We start from the raw sequence: 18,736 nt of genomic DNA, 5'->3' as shown, positions 1-18,736 counted from the left end.
TCTTGTTCTTCAATGCATTATATGACAGCAGTGAGATTATTTACTGCAAACCATATCATGACTCTGTTTTAGTAGCTTATATCATTTGAAAAGTAAAATATCAACAATAAATCTGGTATTTTTTTCAGATTTCTGCAACGCTACTGTTCTGTTATATCAAATACCACAAGTTTCGTAAGCAGCAGAGTCAGTCATAATGCCAGAAAAGCACAGAATCCTTTGTTTCCAGCCATCCCTGTCCACATTTTCCAGATTTATTTATGTCATAACTTTATCAAGAGTAATTTAAATGTACCTCTCTCAGTACTAACTCATATCCTGTGTATTTATTCTACTACTCTGCCAAAAAAAATCACTAGTTGAGGACACAGTTTAAATAAATAAAATGTTTTGTCAGATAAAAAAAAAACAACAACACATACACACCCATGCACAAGCATGCATACACACACAATGTCAATATATTATAAAGACTGTGGATATATAACTCAGCAGATCGTGATCGTAAAAACCCATAATCCATGCTGAATGATGTAAACGGGCCTTTATAAAACACACAATTAACCACTGCTATGAGAGAGCAGTAAATTTGAGAAGTGAGGTGAGTAAAGGCTTTGTCAGCAAAGTCAATAGGCCCGAAAAACAAAAGCTAATATTTCAGCCGCCTTCAGGAAATGAAATGTTTTGCAACAGCAGGAAGACGGGACTTGAAGGAGAACGTGTGAGAAACATGAGGTGGAGCAGCCTTGGATGGGCCTAATTTCCAAAAAACTATGTGTAGGGACAGATGACTAAAAACTAAGACATACAAAAAGTGTAGCCCTCAAAGTCTTACTTTAATGTAGCACTTCAGCAAAATTACAGTCCTTAATTCAGCCAAAAAAAGTAAGCTTACAGGGGATATGTTGTATTTAGGCATGTGAGAAAATTTGCATGTTGGAACAGTAGCTTGCTTTGTTAAAAAAGGATCGCTAAAATAATAATGAATGCATGCAGGCAAGACCTCATGTGTCACGTTAAATCAGGTTGGTTCTCAAAGCGTCTTCAGGGCTTCCAGTGATTATTAATCAACACAAGTTTGTTTTTCAGAGGCATAATGACAACAAATGAAAAACAAAGTTTTATTGCAAAAACATTTTCACACACAGGCTATATATGAATGCCTCCAAGATTTGAAGTTTTAACTAGAACAAGAGGATTTATCCTCTTTCATGCCTGTGGATGCTGTCATGGTGTTTCGAGTGTTTTTTTTGTGAGATTCCGTGTCTCTTGTTTCAAGGCTCCTTTCCTTCCCCTCTTCATGTTTGATTGCTGTTCTCCACCCTGACATCTTTCACCTGTGCTTGATTGTGTGATTGTCGTCACCTGGTGGCTTTAGTGTACAATAATGGGCTTTTCTTGTGTGTTCTGGATGTCACTCCAACTGTGTCTCTGCCACTTTCATATATTTTCATGAGCACTTCGGAAACTCAACAAGGGCCTACAAGATTTCATACGATGTATTGCATGCATTTTTGTTTTCATCTGAAAAGCAAAGTCAGAGCACGTTTATGAGCTCTGAAAAGTATTTTTCTTCTTGGCTCATATCAGAAGACACTGCTATTAGCCACTTTCTCTGTTTACCTCTCCTCAACTCGGATTTATACACGTGCTTCCTGCTCCCACCCTTGCACTCCCAAACGTCCCAACTCCATCCAACCCCACCCCCCCTCCGCTCACCCGTCATCAGCTGCATCCAAAGATGACAGTAGCGGAACCGTGCAGTAATTCATGACCAGGAGGAGACAGTAAAAACATGGGCTTGAGGTCTACCAGTTAATACCAAATATGTTTTTCAGGATGAAACTTTCTTTCTTTTTTTTTCTTTTTTTTTTCATAGATAGCATTGTTGGCACTTGCCATTGTGTTTCAGTGCCACATTTTGAACCCCGGGGTAACTTTATGAGAGCAGAACTGCATTGCGAAGAGCAGAATTTGGCAAAGTGTGATGCCTTTGTTTGGCTCATCGGTAGCAGATGTGCAGTTGGATTAGAAAGGGACACAGAAGTGCTGTTCAATGTAGTACAGATGTACTCATGTCACTGAATCAGTATGTGGCCCTCGGGGAGAAGGGGCAGACCACAAATAAATAGTACAGAAACGTTCCCTCAAATTACCTTACAGCGAGGGAACCTTCACACTGCAGTAAAAAAAAAAAAAAAAACAACTGCTGAATATCTTCATCATCTTTTCATGTGCTGTGTATCCCAGTGTAATAAAGGGCTGCAAAAACAAGTTTATGTCCTTTGAAAAAGTTCCAGTGAAGTTTCTTCAAACAAAGGTCCACCACTGTCCAATTAAAGTTTTGCCTCGATGGCCCTTTTCTCACGAAAATGGCTGTTTTTACCCAAAAACATCAGAAGAGCAGAGGCATGAAAGATTTTTACAGTGTCTACATATGTACTGTTGCTTTCTAGGAGTCACTGTTGTTGATCGATTGCAACATTTCTTGAAACATAACCACAATTGTCATTCTATCCCTGGAAAACATGAAACTGCCTCCTGTAACCTGCATCTTTGTGTCAAAGTGTGACCCACTGAAAGACCTCCGTCACTCCACACAGTGTCTTTACCTATAGCAGATAAAAAAAGAACTGGATGCTTCTGATACAGAAAAAAAAAACACTGGAATCAGATTCAAACCACTAATTTAATGAGTGGGACTTCAAAACAATCCTCCACTTCATCAGGTTTTCCAGCAGAAACTCTGACGCCTTCACTGCTGCACAACGTCTTTGTGGAGAAAAAGGAGCACAAGTCCCCTGAATTCCCTTTGAACACAATGACAAATAAATCAATCAATGATATTTATTTGCGAACTCGTCGCTATACTGAACCATTCAGGCTTGAACATTTGTCGCGTTATGGAGGGAGAAACCCCGGCTTTGCCTCCAGGGTGGGAGTCCACTGTGACAAATGGTCACTTATGAGAAACAGAGCGGCTTGTATTGGATTTGCTCTGGGCTGGAGGGGGGTGGAGCATCAACACAGCCAACTTTCAATGGCAACTTAGAGAAAGAAAAAAAAAACCTATATTGATGCAAATGCCCTTTACATGAAGTCTTGTGAAAAAGGAAAGTTAAATACAATATTTGATTTACGCCTGGGTTCACCTATAGCATAAATCTTTAGGGTACTGTGAGACTCATCACTGAGCGCTCTGGAGGGAGGGGGTGGCTGTGTGAAAAGGCTCACTATTCAATAGCTGTTCATTGAGAAAGAAGCCGCTGAAACAGCACACGGTTGTTGAAGTGATTTGGCAGAGCTCATTTGCTTTAATGATTTCCGATGCCAGTTTAAAATCGTATCCATCTGCAAATACAAACAAACACAGAGACATCTTGACCCACCCAGCAGCTCGGCCATTAGCAGTTTAACCCTTCTCCTTCCAGCGAGCACGCGCACACGCAGACTCACGCTTACTTCACACACATGCGAGCACACACCCTTTCGGCCCCCGGAGACCTGCAGCTGAAGCAAAGACAGCGAGTCTGTGCGTATAAACACACACTCCCTCAGCCTGCACACAACACTGACATGGTTTCCACTTGCCACGTAAACCTCTTCTCCTCTCCAGCTGCTTTTCACATGCACTACACCCCCGAGCACTCCTTCACTTCCTCTCTCCTACTCAATTTCTGACTTCATCTAACTTTCTTTCTCTTTTTTTTTTTTTTTCTAATGCATATAATTACAGCGCGGGTGCTTTGAAGACAATCCGAAGATCCAGAATCTCATGAGCAGCAGTTGCTGCTGTTTGCTTTAGGGTTGACTTCTGACAGGGTGTCCCTTCACCAGCCACAAACACCTGACAGAGATTTGCACTGACAAGTCAAATATCAGCGCTCGGTGCTGACGGCTCCATTAGATATTGGACAGACGGCTCTCTTTAAGCCACATGCACAGGCGAGCCTGGCTGTAACGCAGAGTCAGTCATGTAAACTGCTTCAACCTCACCGTGCTCTTAAAGCATTGAGGACTAAATGGCACATGGTTCTGTGTCTTCCTGAAAACATAATTATGACACATGAAATCCCTCACTTTCTATCAAGCACTTTCCTTCTATTTTTCAGAAGACAAATGGCTAGTCAGCACAGTCGCAAAGACTGAAACAACAGGAATAATAAAACCAAAAGCGAACCTTCATCTGTGGAGAAGTGCAGACGTAAAAATATTGCCAGGTAAACAGAGCTCCTAATCGAACCTCTAACTGCCTGTAGTTTTGTGGTTAGGAGCCACATTCTCCGATTTGAGGGCCGGGGCTCAGTAAAGCCGTATGGGAGACCCACACCATGTAATTATGGAGCCCCTAAGCTGCAACTGCAGCACAAAATGTACCACAGACTCTCTGCATTTTTTTTTCTTTCCTTCGTTTAAAAAGGAAGATTCATCTTTTAACCACTAATGTCCAGCATGGGGGTGGGGGGCGTAAAGCATGCTGATTTGCATTTGTTTTCAGTTTACATACATTCTGAGGCTGATTCACTTTGCATGCAAAGATAAGTATTTAAATGCATGAAGCCTTGTTCATATGATCACAGTCTGTTGGAAACACTCATATTTGTCTGTTTGAGTTCACTATGGAGTGATCGGGTGGAACAATGAACCCCCCGGAAGCTCAACATGAAATGCGATGTTATGGACTTTGACTTATTGGTGAAGAAAGTTATCAGATATAATAAAGTATTACTGCAAATATATCTGAATTTGAGCTGGGAAAAACATGGATAATGATCAGTCTCAAAGTAAAAGTTTGTGGTATTAAACAAAAGTCTATAAATACAAGTCGTGATGAGCCAGATGAGGAAATGCCTCTTTTCACACTAACAGCAGCATTTTCGCACAAGGCTGAGCCAGTTTGCACAAACTTTAATAAATTAAAAAAAAAAAACCAAAACCAAAAAAAAAACTGTCATATTCAATTCAAGAATGTTCAGATTTGGTAAATCCCATTGCACGTTGTACGTTCATCCCTTAGCATAAACTCCCACTAGTGTTTTGCGCAATCTGGAGGACAGAGTGTGTTTGGTGCGCCTGACAGATGTGAACCTCGGTGTGCCCCTTTAGTAGATTAGCTTTCACACATGTGTGCATGCAATATCAAGTTTGCACTTTGCACAAATCTTTGGTGGATCAGGCCCAATGAATAGCAATATCAGGACATTAAGTGTTATATTATGGTTTCCATTCAACACTAAATGCATGCACATTGTAGTAGCTTTAGGACTGATAATCTATTCAATATCAAATGTAATCATTCAGAATCAAAAGCTGCAAATATGCAAGCTAAGGAGAGGATCCAGATGCAGCGGAATTTTAGTAACCAGGGTTAATAAAGCTGGAAGAAAACGTAATAACTTACAAAGACTGAATGAGGACACTCAACACACACACACACAGCTGAAATAATAACATTTTTCCATTTCAATATGTCGCAGGAATCCCCTCTTACATAAAGCCTCAATACCGTGGAACATATAATGAAATTAGGCTGGAGTCTTATTTCGTTTGGTGGCAGCTTCGGGACAGCTTTTCCTCCGAGCAGATCGCCCACAGCAAAATTAACTTTCAGGTCATCGACAAAGACTTCCAGAACCCAGCGAACGTCCCACGTCACTGCTTCAGATAGAGCGGCGGCCGCTGCAGCGCTGCATCCGATTGCAGGACTAACATGTAATTCAGTAATGTGGGTATTCTGAGAGAGCACGCACGACAGCGCAGCTGCTTGCTAAACCGCGCTCATACTTTTCCTGCTGCCTCCTACGCCTGAATCCCCATGCTCAGCTGAGTCACTCCGTCACAGACACACCAGCACCGATCCTGCAGCCAACGCTGGCCCGAGCACAGGCAGTAACAGGTGGTCAGTCCCACCTAAGACTGTTTTCCAAACCAAATCAGAATGTAAGTGTTTGGTCAGGATGCGATTCTGAAGAACATGTGCTCCTGGAGATGTACATGCCTCCAGTTTAACATTCACATCATTAGCAAAACAACGGAAATGACAATCAGTGCTGCAGAGCAGAGATAATGGATTTCTTTCATTATTAGATAATTTGATAAGGATTTCCTCAAAGTCAATCAGAATGATTTACAATTTGCTGTGAATAATTGAAACGGAAGAGCTATTCGAACATAAAAAGGCAGTAAAGAGAGTATGACGAGAAAACAGATGAAAACAGAAAAGAATCTGATTATTGGTTCAATAAAAACACACAGCACTGATTGACAGAGTAATTACATCAAACAGAAACTGAGGTTGAAAGATTTCCTTACCTGACTTACGTTTGCCAGAGCCGCCACAGTCTCTGCAGGAGAAACAACACCAGAGCAGCATGGTCAGAAATCACAGCATTGAAACCACTCGGTCAGTCGGCTGCTGGCCGCTGCTGAATGTCCGATTGGGACCATCCAGAGGCAGTTGGCACACGAGTACCAGCCAAGCCCTCGCCGAGAATGTATGCAGAACTTGACCCACGACCAGAGGGAGGGAGGCGGGTGGGACAGATATGGGTGAGTCCCACTGGAACTATCTCAAGGACAGTCACACAGCAAACCATCGGCATCGTTTTTTTCACCAATATACCACCATGTTTATGTGTATGTGTGTGTGTGTGTCCCGATGTGGTGTGTTTAATGCAGCTGCTGTTCAACAAAAACTGCTTTTATTTACTTGACAACAGTATCATATCTCCCTGCTGAGTCCCATTCATGTTAAGACGTGAAAGAATCTTTCTGTCCCTCTGCTGAAAAGAGAGGAAGTGTGAATGAATCTGCTCATCACGGTCACAGAGCAGCGACTCGCCGTTCGCTGGTCACGTCGCTGACTTCCATCCGCACTGAAAAGATATTCAGGCCTGTCGCTCAGAAAGAACTTTAAAATATTATCTGGTGTTTTTGGTGAAGCTGTTATAAAACAGTGGCCTCAAGCTCAACACACTCGAACCTGAGAAAACACAAGAGAGGACTGAAAAAACACTCCAAACGCAAGGATGTTTTTTTAATCCAGATACCAGAGTTTCTTCTCACAGTTTAAAATAATATATTGGAATCTAATTGGTAGTTGTAGGTTTGAGTCTGTGTGAATGAACGTAAATATGCTTGACCTGCCTTCACCCACAGTCAGCTGGGTTTAACCCTGAACTGGATAAAGTGATGAAGAAGATGGATGAATGGATGGATGAATAATAATCAATAAACTGCTTCTTTTTAAACAAATTCATTATCTGAATTCCAGGCTCGTTCATGCTGACATCTCAATGCTCAGCAAAGTTTGACAGTAGCCTGTTTAAAAGTGATTAGCGATTGAAACCGGACTGCTTTAGGAGTGTGTGGAGACTACGTGTCCTCGTTGACTCAACAGAGCTGAGGAGCGAACGGCGAGAAGAAACTGAGCTTTGACACAGATGCAAACAGACACCTGGCTCTCTGGAGAGGCCGGCAGCAGGACTGGAGCCACGGCTAGTTATGGATATGAGCACATGTTTGGATAAACCTTGTTCAACATTTGCCAGGTCATAGTCTGTTCATGAGCTCTCCGTGATTCCAGCGAGAAGAAGCATTTTATACCCGTGTTGCAATATCTGCAAGCAGAATACACTCGGTTGAATTCGACACTCCTATGAGCGCAGAATGTTTCAAATGAATGCATTAAAAAAAAAAACTTGTTTTACAACTCAGAAATGACTGCTTTTGGTTAATTTAACATTTTTTCAAAGCATTTTACTACCAAAGAATGAAAAATAACTGTTTGAGAAAGTCCTTACAAGGATTAAACCTGAAAAAGCAGCTTGAGTCAGGAAAGCATTTCTTTCTACCAAGAACCATGTCCTTTTTTAAACATCAGTGTTAGTACAATGCTTCACTGTTAATTATGCATGTATTTAGCTTCCCACTACATGCACTATTAAACCGGACTGTGAGAAATCATGAACAATATTTACACTGGATCTTCAAGCAACTTGTGCACAAACTATTAGAAATCTGGCTGCAATATCAGTAACAGGAAGAGCAAGAAACTCCTCAGTAAAAGCCAACAGCCACATGGTTGCAAATCTCTACTGGAAAAACACAATAGAGAACTTTGAAAACATAACGTTACAGAGGAAAACCAAATGCATGTGATGGGTTTTCTTATCAAAGCAATGCACATGACATAAATGACGGTAATAGATCTTCTTGGGATGGGAAACCAAGTAAGGTGGCTGGTAATGTAGCAGAAACCTCAAATTTATGGACTATGCTAAGGTAATGGCCTCTGAAGCTGTTTGACATTGAAAATAACTGAGATTTTATGAAAAATATGATGCGTTTTGTAGTTATTTTTCTAAAAAATGCGGTGGGTTGGAGATTAAACTGAGGGAAGCACTAAAGAGGGTTGGGGAGAAAAGATGGGGATAAAGTAGACGCTTGACCTGCCCTGCTTGCTCATGACCCTGAGCACAGAGGTGGAGTAAAATTCCTCCCAGGAGGAGCCTGAGCACACAGCTCTGGCTATGTACACCAGCCTATCACTAAAGTAAGGGGGGAAAAAATCTGTTTTTTCTTCTTTTTCTAGGTAAACTTTCTTTCAGTCGACCTCAGAGAGGCGGAGACAGTTGGAAGGAAGCCTTTACATTTCCAACTGTTTAGGTTTCCTCGTGCAGACGCCCATGCCAGGGCGTGCACGCACTGTACACATGCACAGCGGCTCAACACATCATTAAAAATTCAAACTCCTGAGAATTCATCCTGAGCTGCAGTTGAGAGTAACCATCTGTTTGCTGATAGCTGCAGTGCTTTCTTTGTAGGTGGGCCTGTTGGAGTGAGAATGTGTGAGATATTAGTGCTTTTCTCACATTTTTTTCCGCCCGGGCCGGCAGACTTAAGTATCAGGCCCGCTCGTTGTATACATTACACAGACACTCCTGCGTAACCCAAGATTAACCTCCGCAGGAGTAACTTTCAGCTCCGGGGTCGACAGTTCAACGTCAATAAACAGCAAATCATCGTGATGGAGTAAAAATCCGACGTTCACAGAGCAAGTCTGCATGCAAAGTAGCTTTTGGCTTATAATGATGCTGCATTTTTAAATCTGCACAATAGCACACACACTAGAACAGTAAACTCGCGCACACGGCCCCAAAGCTCCTGCAAAGCTTGGCTGTGATTACACTCTGATGTCAGGTTAAAAGAATGCCAGTTCGACCACATATCAAGCACTAATAACTTCCCTTGTGGTGAAGCACTGATGTCAAATTAGGCTTCGGGCTGCCAAAAAAATAAAAGACTTGCATACAAATACTGCTGCTCTCACACATTTAAAAATGCATTATTAAGTAGCGGGTTAATTAGGCTGCGTTCTCACATTCACTGCACTGGCATTCACCGTCCGTTTGGAAACAAAAAGAGGGTCTATAATTCAAAATTATAAGTTTTACACTTGGTGCTGAGCTAAACTATGTTTTCTCCTTTGCAAACAACACCACATAAATCATGAACGTCAACTGCTAAATGTAAATCCATCTTTCAGAATTACAAATATCATCATGTGCTTGAGATAAATCCACAACACTGTTTTAAAAGATGTTGTTTGACCGTTCGTATAATGATGTGCATTGTCTTCTAAACTATTTTAAGTGGCTGGATTCTTGCTGTCAACATCACAGTACTGTCTTAGGATTCCTGTTTATCATTTCATGAATAGTTTAGACTTTGTTTAAAACGGAAAAAAAATCTTGCCTGGAGGGGAAACCACTTCTCTGACCTATGACAACACTAAAATCAGAAAGAATGTATAAGAATCAGGGCGCTGCAGTGGTTGGCTCTCTTTTCTCAAAGTGAGAATTTTACCAGTTCGAGTCCAGACTTTGTACCTCTCTGTTTGACGTTTGCATATTCTTTCCTCTCGAAACTTTAGATTCCTCCCACAGTATAAGAAACCTGCATTTGCAGTGAACTGGGATAAGTGTGTTTGTTCTGTGATGGTCTGAAATCAGCTTAAGTGTCCTAACCCTGAATTTAGAATAACTGATGAATAGCCTTGGTACAGAAACTGATTTAAAAAAATCATCTTCCTGCCTACTAATTCACTCAAAGGCTTTTCCGATTTTATCATTTGCACTGACATCTTTCAGTATAGACACTCATAAAGTTCAGTGGTGTTCCATCCTTGCTGCAGGCTATAATGTTGTCAGATAGCCCTGTAACTTTAAGAATATTTAACATCAGTCAAGGATAACTTCACTTTAGAAGGAACATTTATAGTTTCTAGCATCATTTTGAACTTGCTTGCTGGCGTCCTCTCTTTTCCCAGTCGTTGTTGTTTGCTCTCTGTCCTCTCGCTCATTCCCGCAGGTATATTTTCAGGTCTTTGATCGCAGTTAATGGTCCCATCAACCTGCTCAGTGTTTATTATTTGTTGTTTCACTATGCTCCAAGTTTCTCCTTCCACATAAAGGTAAATGTAAATTACTCCCTTCGGCCGGTATGCATCTTCTGCTGGCTGAGGTCTTAATGAGTGAATTTCTGACTGTATACTCTCTGCCAAGTAACATAGGCTTAATAAATTTCCGAGTCCAAATACAGCAATGCTCAAGTCTGCAGTTATGGTGGAAAATTACCCAAACAAACTTTGTCAAAGTGACGAGGAGAAAGTCTCATGGAGGCTCATCAGCAAAATGTAAACAAAAAAAATTGGACTGGATGGTTCCGTTTGACATCTGACGGCAATAAAAGCAACAGAAGGAGATAATGTATACATATGATAAATGAAATTTGTCTGCTGTCAAACTCAGACGTGGAGATTCTCTGCAAACGGCAAACTGTTTCGAATCATTTGAATGGATCAAATGTGGAGGACACATTTTCCAGAGGGGATTAATAAAGTGTGACTTGCTTCCAGTTTATCACCACTCTAAAAATACAGCACAAAGCAAAGTCACATTGCAGATACGGCAGAAAAATATGCTTTACATCAGGCAAGCAAAACTGTGCATTGATAGCGCATATTATCACACCTATAGCTATAACTGAGAGCAAAAACACAAACCTTGCATAAACGCAAAACCTACTGTTGAAAGACTGGCTGATTACTGAAACACTAATTTAATTTTATATCCAGCCTCTAGCCTTCATTATTACAAAAGAGATCTAAATCCGAACTGTTCCTGCATATGCAGAAATTCAGGATCAATCTGAAAAAAAAGCTGTATCTCAATGTCTGAATTTATCTTGAAAGTAATTTAAAAGTCTGAATTCGCATGTGGAATATTTATATTACACTATACTTCTGAAACTAATCTGATCTGTGATGTTGTCAGTTTAAATGAAATGAAGTTTCAGAGGAAGAGTCACTGCGGCGATGGTCTCCAAACCATTCAGATCTGTGTCATCAGGCATCTGAGAAATACTAACACATCATTACTGCCATTAAAATTCATGTTGCTGAACTTAAGACATCAAAGGAGAAGATGTTTTTCAGTCTGTTTCGCCCGACTGTAGTTCTAAATCCACAGTTAGAAGAAGCACCAGCTTGATAAACTGTTCAAAAGGCTTTTCGCTCTAAGTACTTGTGTCATGTTGAAACGCTGTCTTTCATGAAACGGTCGTTGGCTCTGGGTCCACGTGTTACCTTACTCTAGTTAGTGACCCTCACAGTGGTCAAATAGAGAAGGAAAGGTTTGCACTTTCAAGCCTATTTCATGGCTCCCTCTTCCGACGGACCAGCATTACAGCCTGCAGTGTTTCCTTTGCTGCAGTGGCTTCTGTCGACCTTTAGATGGCAGCATCAGATGAGGACTCAAAAACAGGACAGCGGCGCTCTCATGTGGTTATTTTACTGACAACCAGACAATGAAATATGTCTGGCCTGAGTTTTATTACAAGGAGAGACAGTCCGTTTCACCTGGGGGGAATGTATGTCTTTGGTATTTTGGTGGGTCACTAAAGGGCAGCAAGACAAATAAAAAAATAATAATAAAAAATCTGTATGAGGTTAATTGGCTGTGGGGGTGACAGTGAGTGTGACTGTCTCTCTCTGTGTTTTCACAGTGACCTGTATGTGACCTTCATCTATAGTCAGATGTGACTGACTCAGAGCCCCTAACTAGAGAAAGTGGCTTAAGATGAATGAATGAACAGAAGTCTGCAGATAAAACTCACTTTTGATGTAATATATGGTTTTATGGGACAGAAAAATTCATGCTGGACGCTTGTGTTGTGATTGTATTTAGATTTGATGGGAACGCGAGAGTGTCTCCAGAGCTTGTGAAAATAAAAGAGTCCTTTAAGTCACATTTGAGACGATCCAGATACCCTCACAGTGAAGATGGCACCTGGGTGGCTTTGCGTTCAGATCCCACCGTCTCACTCCGAGTTGGTCTGGACAGAATGGAGGAGGATTTCACTTTGAAGTGGGATTAACATGGATGGATATTGGGGGGTCTGTTAGCAGTACGGAGACCCGTTACAAGGTTGTTCTTCTAAAAATAACAAAGAATCTTTCACATGTTATTGATGAAAGCAGAACACTGTAGACATAATAGTAAGGATGACACAAAAAGAAAGAATAGATTTAAGCAGAAAGTCCTCTTGCAGCCGCCCTGTGATCACTCTGCTTAGACTGTGATCTGAGTATGACGAATGACTCGCCTGAGAGCTTTGTCTGCCCCGATACTTGAACTCAGCCGTGCTCTCATGACACCGCTGATCCTCCTCCATTTGTTCTGGCATCAGGTGTCACCGCCCAGAAATCATTATTAATAAAACACCGCGCCTCTTGGCCAGCGCCAATCAATCATCTCCGACACAGCAAAGCCCCGGGATCAGGACGGGTCAGCGGGAATAAAAGGCATGGCTGCCCACTGCTGAACCACAAACACACTCTCGGCCTGCTGCTGTATCGAGTGTTTACAACCCACCAGAGGGCAATGTTTAGTATTGAACAGCTGTGTAACAGACAGGATGTTAATGCTCAATAACAGCTTATGATTTACAGCGAGCGGTGAAGTTACTCACTCTATGGGAGGGTTGAGGTCCTCCGTGTTTGTCTCAAAGAACTTGAGGACCTCCTCACTCTGAGAAATATGGGAGGGAAGCTTCATCAGCGCCTGTGGGACAGAGAGGGTGGTTACTGGTGTCGGTAAAGAGACGCATTCATAAGTTGCACGTAAGTTACAAAATGCATCAATTTGATTGACGATGAGCAACCAGTTTGCAAAACTTTGTCACTGCAGCGGGAAGCGAAGACCGGGCAGTGACGTGAAGGGCGTGGAGGGGAAGGAAAAAGCCTTCCAGGCCCCATGTGAGGGTGAAAACAAAGGGAAACACACGGGGGGGTGATAAAATGTCAGCTTGATTGACATTCAGCTTCAGCCAGCTGTAGCTGAGTCAGACAAGACGTGAACAATACGAGAGCGAGAGCTTCCTGACTGCTCACAAGTCATTTATGCCCGCTGTGTGAATCCTGCTGCCACACTTGGCAACACACCTGACCCACATTTCCTCTCTGCTGTCCGCCGAGCCTGAGAGCGTCAGGTGGTGCTGGGCTCTATTCACGTCTGCTGATTCACCCTCGGTCCCTGCGTTACCCGCGTGTACACCCGTTTCCCTCGTTTCCTTCATATGCCTGCCTATTTACATTGGTGACGGGAAACGACCAGTGCAGATAGACCTAGTTGCTTTCCTGTTGGGGTTGGTGGGGGAGATAAATGCTGAGGCCTGCCGTGAGAATAACGTGAGTCTGAAGTGTTGGTAAGGCCGGTTATTATAAACAGGACAAGAGTGAATCCCAGTAAAGGATCAGAAACAAAGAGTTGATGAATTTAGAATGTTATGACAAAATTTAAATATTTAGAGTTATTTCTACACCATTCTTCAGCCAAATCTCCTTCCAGTATAATAACTGTAACAGAATTTGGTTCTAATTCATTACATGTGCATGTGTGTATGTCATTTGCATGTGTTTTGTGCAAAAATCTTTCTTTTTACTGTTTTGTTAACAATTTGTGAAGCACTTTAAACTCCATTTATTCTCTCAGACATGATGTATGAATGTTGTGAAATCAAGACTGACTGACTGATCAAAATTATGAGCTCCTTTAAGTTCATTCAAGCTTTCATCATAAGCGCCTCAAATTCAACATAAATCCCACATTTTTCATAATAAAAACCAATTTCTTTATTCTCTCACTAAACACATTGTTTCTGAAACCGAAGTCAGACAAGCTCATGAAAGTAGAAACAACAAACACAAATAAATAGAAGTGGTATTGATTTGTTTAAATCTTGTGTCTTACTTTGCAGTAATTATCCAGATGCTTCAGCCGTCTGACGGCCACGTCTCTGATGTGACTGCGGCGAAACAAGACTTTACCTGGAAAATAAAAGGAGCATTGTTCGTTTACATTGGAAACATTGCAATTTAAAGCAAATGAAATCCCATTTGATTGCTTTTATTAGGAATTGGTTCAACATTTATAAAAACCACCAACTAAATCCATTTCCTGCTCAGTGGATTCAGCTGCTACTGAGGATGGGATGTAGTCTTAATACCAGTGCATGGAAACTTCTCTTCAGTTTATTGTCACTGGGGCCCATTAATGAGAGCCAAATGTACCAACAGTCCCATTTTAATCCCCACTTTTGAATCCCTAGGAGACTGACTCCTAATATCAAAGTCTCATAACATGAATCCCACTAAACAAGCTGTGCAAGCTGTTTAATGTGAGTGTGTGTGAGAAGGAAATACAGCTTGCAGCATGTTGTGCTTACTAAAAGATCAAAACATCCCTTGACGAGAGTCGAGCAGCACAGCCTGCCTAACAAAGGGTCTGTTCTCTGCTCTCCTCAGCTCTGGCCCACAACCAGTTTATCAGATTAGACAAATCCCTCTTCTGGTTGCCTCCTACTGACATGGCTGACCACAAATTGATTTGGCCTGGATGGACTGAGGAGCTTCACACAACAATGCAGAGTGGTCGGCCCTGCTATGGAGTGAGTGGGAGCAGCAACAAACAGTAGCTGTGTATGAAAATGTCTTACAGACTCTGACTGCTGCGCACTGAGTTTATCACCTGGCAAGAAAGGGATAATCCTCTTTTTCGGGTCCTTCTGCCCTCCGTCGATTGGGAATTTGTCAAGGATTCGCATCTGCAAACACGGGGAGAGAGTGACACGAAGAGAAGTTGAGCTTTAAAACTCAAAGACATCCTTGTTTCGTTACCACAAAAAGAACCACAGTGAAATAAACAGCGAGCAGTCTTTACGCAGCGAAAAAATGTAATGGCAACACCACATCAAGAGTCTTATCTGCTACGGTTTCATCAGGCGGGGTTTAAAGTGGAGTGAAAAAACTCTCCACTGACTGGCGACCTCTTTGTAAGAGTGCATGAGTTCAGCGCGGCGCGTAATTATATATCTTCTGAAGAGCTACTGTGTCATGCAGCTAAAGACGGTTTCACTTTGATCGGCGGGGCAGCAGACAAGGTTACGTCACCAACACTCCTCTGGAAAGTAAAAAAAAAATCCTTGAAAAGTGAACCAGCCACTTAAGGAGCCTTTAAAAGCCATATGGGTAGATAATTATCACTTTGATGTTAACACTTGATACATTGGACCATTTACGGGATCGATCCCTCGAGAGATTAGGCCTAAGGATAAATGGGTGGCAAAAAAAAAAAAAAAACAGACACAAAGTGCGTTGTGTCAAACAGTTCACAATGACAACATATTTCGCTTCATCTGGAGCCTTTTCAGCAAGTGTCAGCTCAGACATGAGAGCATCCGCCCTGTATGTATGAGAAACACATGCTGCCTGCTTTGTATGATGTATGAGGATGCTTTGCTGAGTGCCAGGAAAAAAAAAAAAAAAAGTGGATTGCAAATGTGATAAGTGTGTGTCGGTATCACTGAGAGGAATTTCTAGTTTCCTCCTCTCATATATTACGCCCACGCCACGAACGCACACGCAAGCATCCATAGCGCCGCCTTTCTTCAATTTGACATGCCTCGATCCAGATGTGCTCCGTTAAGCAGCAAAGACTGTCAGCGCCGGGCTGGAGTCCTCTCAGCCGGGAGGAGCAGAGCAGGAGACCAGAAACAGTCCAAACGGAGCCAAGAAGAACCAGGTGGACAAACAGAATCGGGCTGGGATGGTGAAGCTGGATCCAGGATGTCTGAGACTGTAGGAGTTGTTTGGAGAACTTCTCCTGTAAGGGGTGGTTTGGTTTTTCACCTTGTGGTTCTCCATTCTCCACTCCCTGCTAAAGCTGGAAATGTTTCACAGGGCGGAGTGTTTACCCCCTCCTCCTCAACACGCACAGCCAACGAGAAATGGTTTCCTTTGAAGGGGACAGTCATCATTATTGTGTGTTAAGGGCAAAGCAAAGGGCTGAGTAGGAGGAACAGTCCTGGTTAACCACACCTGCACACTACGCACAATGGCATTCCTCATCTTAGTCAGATTACAGTCCTGTGCTCCTAAAACTGAGACTGTTTTCTTTTTTTCAGAGAACTATTGCAATAACACAATTTTACGCCCAACGCTGTAATTTCCAAAAGTCCCAGTTGTTATAAAAGTGCATTGGCAACCGTATTGTTTGTCTGACACACAAAGCTGCACCGTCACCATGTTATCAGCCTCGCTGCTGGATGTGGCTGTTCGCTCCTTTTATGACTGGAGCGAAGCCACCTCTGCTGACGCAAAGGCTTCTCATCCAGGAGTGAGTGCGAACTTGTTCTGGAGGTGAAAGCTGCTCCTGCGGTGGCAGCTGTACATCTTGGAACAAAACTCTGGAAAAATCCCATCTTATGTCTTCTATATATTTATATACTCAGAGCTAATGTGAATGTCTTTCACACACATTCTCCTAGCACACCAATTTAGACACAATTAATCTTAAATGCTTGTCAAGCATTCAAAACCCACACGTGCACAAACAGATCCCACCCAGAATGGCTTGAGAGCCCTGAATGGAACTGGTGGATCTTCCACTCGAGCTTCATTGTTCTCACTGGGAAAACCTGCATGGAGACACTAAACAGGAGCTATGATGACATCTGATTTAAGTTCGACAATAAATGCCACAGGAAGGAGTTGCAGTAAACAGTATTTCACCACAAATGTATTCTGATGGTAAATTATGACAGCAGATGCTGAAACTGTTAGGGTTTGAAACATTTGGACTTCGCTACTTCTGGGAGAAACTGACAAACTGAAGCTGTGACACACAGAGAAGCTGCTTTGAGAGGAATCTCAGCCTGTGGGAGTGAGGATGAATGGATATTATTCAATCTCTTTGCTGTGTTTTGACATGTACTTGATAGTTGTTTACTGCAGAAACACTGTGGTGCAACCGTCCCCCGGAAAGTGTCTGAGATTGACTTGAAGAGGCTCGAGTTTTATTACAGCATTTACAAAAGCTGCAATGTCATCATAAATAAATGATGCAAGTGAATGTTTGATGTCCATTCACTTCATCTGGAGTGAGATTAAAGAGGTTTCTGTGCCAATATTTGCAATGAAGTAAACCTGACAATTACCAGAAATCTTAAACATGCTGAAAAAAGTTGGATAAAAGCTTGAGAAACACCCATCAGAGCATCCATCCAATCTCCACGCTTTCTTTATCCAAGATATTTCGCCTCGTAATGCAGGAAGTTCAACAACTGAAATCATTTACAAATACTAATTCTAAAGTTCAGTCGACTGGAGTGGGAGTTTAACTGCATTCATAAGTAGAAGGAACCCGACCTGGTTTTGCTGGTGATTTCTTTGATCCTAGCTTAAAATTGTCTTCTGTCACACAATGAGAGGAGTTCACAAACTGACACCAGCACTGCAGCAAAACAATAGTTTCCAGTTTCCCAAAGAGTTCAAATGCTGCGACCAGATTCACCTCTATCATAGCAGAAAAACTGCTTCATGCTGGCTTTGTTTTGAGGGACTTTCATGTAAAAATATATTCCAATAATAGTTTTTTGATATTTATTTTGGCATAGATTACTTTTGTTGAAAGTTTATTTATTTCAAGCAATGGAGAGCATCTTTACTTTTACCACCATTAAGATTGATTCAATGTAAATATCTGCAAGTCAGTCCATGTCTGACAACTTCTTCATGGGGAAAAAAAACTCTTTGAGGTCCCAACTTGTGTCAAGAATGTAGGCCAGCCAAATCATAATGCAGACCGGGTAGAACTGACCCCGATCCAACTGCACAATCCAAAAATAATGACGACTAAGGGATTTCTGGAAACCTCTCTTTCTAGAAGGAAACCAGGCCAGGTTGCACGCTCCACAATCCCCCTGAGGAATGCTGTGACCCGTGAACTCACTCAGCTGTGGTTGAAGGGTGTGTATCGGGGGGGGGGGGGGGGGGGGGGGGGGGGGGGGGGGGGTGGGGGGGGGGGGGGCTCACTCTCTCGACACACTCACCAAATCTGCTCACGTCAAACATGTGCGGGTCAAAAACATTTCCCTCTGACACCACAAGCTCGCTCGATGAAATTCAAACTCAGCACTGTTCTAAAATGAAAACAAAGGCCGCTTAACCAAGAAATCAATGTGCTTAACTCTGCACATACATTACAAAGAGGACGTTTCGCTGCAGGTCAGCAAAAAGAGCAGAAGAAGAAAAAAAAAATACAAAATGTGTTCTCGGTAATTTATGGTAATTGCTTCCCAGAGGAGCAGTTATGAATTACGTTTAGTGCACTGAAGA

The 18,736-nt window shown here is 42.2% G+C and overlaps 1 protein-coding gene across 3 annotated transcripts in view; it reads right to left on the bottom strand.

The window, feature by feature from the left end:
- LOC115398937 (SH3 and PX domain-containing protein 2A-like) overlaps positions 1-18,736 on the bottom strand; it is a 51,660-nt gene that overhangs the window by 22,519 nt on the left and 10,405 nt on the right. For 2 of the 3 annotated variants that reach the window (XM_030106002.1, XM_030106003.1), the window contains exons 3-6: positions 15,090-15,165; positions 14,313-14,389; positions 13,033-13,124; positions 6,313-6,344 (exon numbers count right to left, since the gene is read on the bottom strand). In XM_030106002.1, coding sequence (XP_029961862.1) covers positions 6,313-6,344; positions 13,033-13,124; positions 14,313-14,389; positions 15,090-15,165 — 277 coding nt within the window. The remainder of the gene's footprint in view (positions 1-6,312; positions 6,345-13,032; positions 13,125-14,312; positions 14,390-15,089; positions 15,166-18,736) is intronic. The other variant, XM_030106004.1, reaches the window with a different exon arrangement.

Source organism: Salarias fasciatus, chromosome 13 (assembly GCF_902148845.1).
Source record: "Salarias fasciatus chromosome 13, fSalaFa1.1, whole genome shotgun sequence".
Taxonomy (NCBI): Eukaryota; Metazoa; Chordata; class Actinopteri; order Blenniiformes; family Blenniidae; genus Salarias; species Salarias fasciatus.
This window is presented reverse-complemented; position numbering and strand designations above follow the sequence as displayed.